This window comes from Elephantulus edwardii, unplaced genomic scaffold, assembly GCF_000299155.1.
Source record: "Elephantulus edwardii isolate Elephantulus edwardi_28Jun2011 unplaced genomic scaffold, EleEdw1.0 scaffold00068, whole genome shotgun sequence".
NCBI classification, from domain to species: domain Eukaryota; kingdom Metazoa; phylum Chordata; class Mammalia; order Macroscelidea; family Macroscelididae; genus Elephantulus; species Elephantulus edwardii.
In genome coordinates this window covers 14,209,823-14,213,068 of record NW_006399818.1, presented here as the reverse complement: position 1 = coordinate 14,213,068, position 3,246 = coordinate 14,209,823, and the positions used below count along the sequence as shown (strand labels likewise).

Genomic DNA, 3,246 nt, shown 5'->3' with positions numbered 1-3,246 from the left:
TGCAAACCCATGCTTATTGCGGCTTTGTTCACAATAGCAAACAGTTGGAAACAACCTAAGTGTCCATCAACAAACGAATGGATAGAGAAGTTGTGATATATTCACACAATGGAATACTACACTGCATTGAAAAACAAGAAACTCACGAAATACTATTCAAAATGGGTGACCCAGGAGGACATTATGCTGAAGGAAATATCTCAGTCACAAAAGGACAAATACTACATATTGCCCCTGTTGTAAAACGGGACTGACATCAGGGTTGGGGGGAGACTGAGAAAAAGGGGATAAATAATGCATACTGCACTGAAACAGATGAGGGAGAGAACTGTTTTAAAGGGATATGTGATTAGGTATTATTGTCATGACAGGAGTCCAGAATGAAGGCTGCACAGTGGAGTGGACTTCGGGGTAGGGATTGTATAACTATGAAAGAATTATTCTTTTCAAAGAGGAGGGTGAACTGGGGGGAGGGGTGAGCAGGGAGAAAAGTGCGACAATGAAAGAATGGAAATCTAAAGTCTGTAAATTTTCATTAAAATTGACAATAATAATTAAAGAAAAAAGAGAAGCTGCACTGCAATCCTGAGGCAAGTGGTTCTAGGCCACCAGCTGCTCCACAGGAAAAGAATGTGCAGTCTCCTCTTGAGTGATTAACTGTCTCTGGAAATCTGGTGGAGAGTCAGTTATGGGTCAATTCTGACTCTATGGTGCACAGCAACAAACCATTAAGGATTTTGTAAAAAATTTTAAGCAGAAAGCAATTGAGCCTTGAAGGGTTAATCCTTACACCAGTCGAAGATTGGTATAATTATTATTCCAGTTTCTGAATAGGAAAACCAAAGTGTAAGAAGGTTACAAAGTTAGGGGAATTTTGTCTGAGATTTGAATTCAGCATTCTGACTCCAAAGTTCTTATTCTTAATCAGTATAAAATACATGCACCCTTTCATAAAGTGAAGGAACATTAAAACAAAAACAAAAAGAAGGGAAAAGCAGTTATAAGTTTTATGCTAACATTAAGAAAATGTAAAAATGTGTCAAAATTGACAGATGCAGCTTCATATTACTGTTGTGCTGTTGTCATGTGCTGTGGAGTCAAAACTGACTCATAGCTGACCTCTCAGCAGGTTTTCACGGGCAACAAATAGCACAAGAGATTGCCCATCTTTCTCCCATGAAGCAGCTGGTGGATTCGAACTGTGTGTCTTTGGGTTGGAAATGCAATTTTGATTACTAGGCCATCAGAGCTTCACAGTAGAGGAAGAAATTGTCATTTATTAAAGAGCTATCAAAGGCTGAACATTATGTTTGATACTTTATATTTGTCATATGATTACTTTGAAAAAACCAGAGACAGTTGCATTATATCAGATAAATGTAGAGAAAATAGAGATCATTGTGTTGCTATTAGAGATTGTGAAGGGTTCCCCCACCCCGTCAGATAACCTAGTAGCAGAATCTTATAATAAAATACAATCTAATAATAAAGATCAGGAGAATGCAAACTGACTCACGTTCGCAGTTTTTGCCATCACCTCTGTAATTGGGAAGGCACTTGCATTCTAGTTTGGTTTCGTCTTCACTGGAAGGTGTGCATCTGGAATTTTCGGGGCAGAGCAAGGCTGCACACTCAGGGATGGCTGCAGAGGCACATTGTGAAAATAATCGCATTAGTGGAGGAGGAGAACCGCCTTCTTAAGAATGCACAGTGATGGCAGCAGGCCCTTTCATTGCAAAAGCATACAGACTTCCTGTAAGAATTTAAGTATAGAGGAGGCAGAAAGTTTGATTTCTTATTTTTCTTATCCTTTAAAAATTTTATTTGACATTTATTTGAATACAAAATACAGATATATTGACCCTCGAGGACATTATGCTGAATGAAATATCTCAGTCACAAAAGGATAAATATTGCATAGGGCCACTGTTATAAAACGGAACTGACATTGGAGTTGAGGGAAGACAGAAGGAGGGGGATGAATGATGCATACTGCATTGAAACAGATGAGGGAGAGAACGGTTTAAAAGGGATATAGGATTGGATATTTTTATCATGACAGCAGTCTAGAGTGAAGGCTGCACAGTGGAGTGGACATGAGGGGAGGGATTGCATAACAATGAAAGAGTTTTCCTTATACTTTTCAAGGAGAAGAGTGAATTGGGGGGGGCAGAGTTGGGCAAGGAGAAAAGTGCAACAATGAATGATTGAAAACCCTCTCTGTAAACTTTCATTAAAATTAATAAAAAAAAACCAACCAGAAAAAAAATACAGATACATTAAGTTTTACACATTCATTCATTCACGTTGTGTTTCATGCAATTATTGCCATACATTGTGTTTTATGAAATTAATCCCCATTGATCTATGCCACCATTATCCTGTCTTTTCAGGCCTTCACCCCCTCCCTCCACCTTCCCAACTTTGTGACCTTGTGATTTCCCCCCTCCCTACCCCTGGTTCCTTCTCTTTCCCACCTTGGACTTTCGTGTACATCTTCCTAGTTATCTTTATAGTTTTACAATAATGGTCTTATGCAGTACCACCTGCTAATATATTAATACATGGATTTATTTAAATGCTTTTTAAGAAAATGAAATATTTTGCATATCAAAGATAACACATTTAACATATTGAATGATGTTTAATTTAACATTTGAAATTATGTTTAGATTTTTAGCATGTTAAAGGATGCTTAATTTAATAATATTTAAGGAAATTTTTTTTTATTTAAGGAAATCTTAAAGCATCTGCCTTAATGTCTACTGACTGCGTAATATCTCATGGTAAAGACGATACAGAGGTGGCTGTTGAGAATGGTGAAGGCCTTGAAGTTTTTGCTTATTTGCAAAGTTAGCAAATTAGGCTGATAGTTTTGTGGATACTGATCAGACAAAGGACACTCCTGAGTCCAAGAAGGACAGTTCATTTCTCACTCCAGCATATGAAATCCAGAGTATCAGCATTCTTTGTTACCATTTTCCCTAGCCTAATCCCACAGGGCAATGTGAAGGGGCCCAGATAAACCCTGAAGGCACTCAACTACCATTGAATTGATTCTGATACATAGTAAACAGGAGGAGACTTCCCATCTTTCTACTGTGGAGCAGCTGGTGATTTAAACCACTGCTCCTTGCAGGCAAGGATTTGGAAGCTCCATCTGAAATAATCTGGACACGTTGCACGGCGGGACCAGTCCTTGGAGAGGGACGTCATGCTTGGGAGGGTGGAGGGACAGTGCAGGAG

General features: G+C 38.7%; 1 protein-coding gene across 1 annotated transcript in view; it reads right to left on the bottom strand.

Annotated features, from left to right (window-relative positions):
* The window catches only part of STAB2 (stabilin 2), a 251,479-nt gene that overhangs the window by 185,896 nt on the left and 62,337 nt on the right, over positions 1 to 3,246 (bottom strand). The window contains exon 7 of the mRNA XM_006888578.1: positions 1,517 to 1,642. Within this exon, the coding sequence (XP_006888640.1) occupies positions 1,517 to 1,642 (126 nt within the window). The remainder of the gene's footprint in view (positions 1 to 1,516; positions 1,643 to 3,246) is intronic.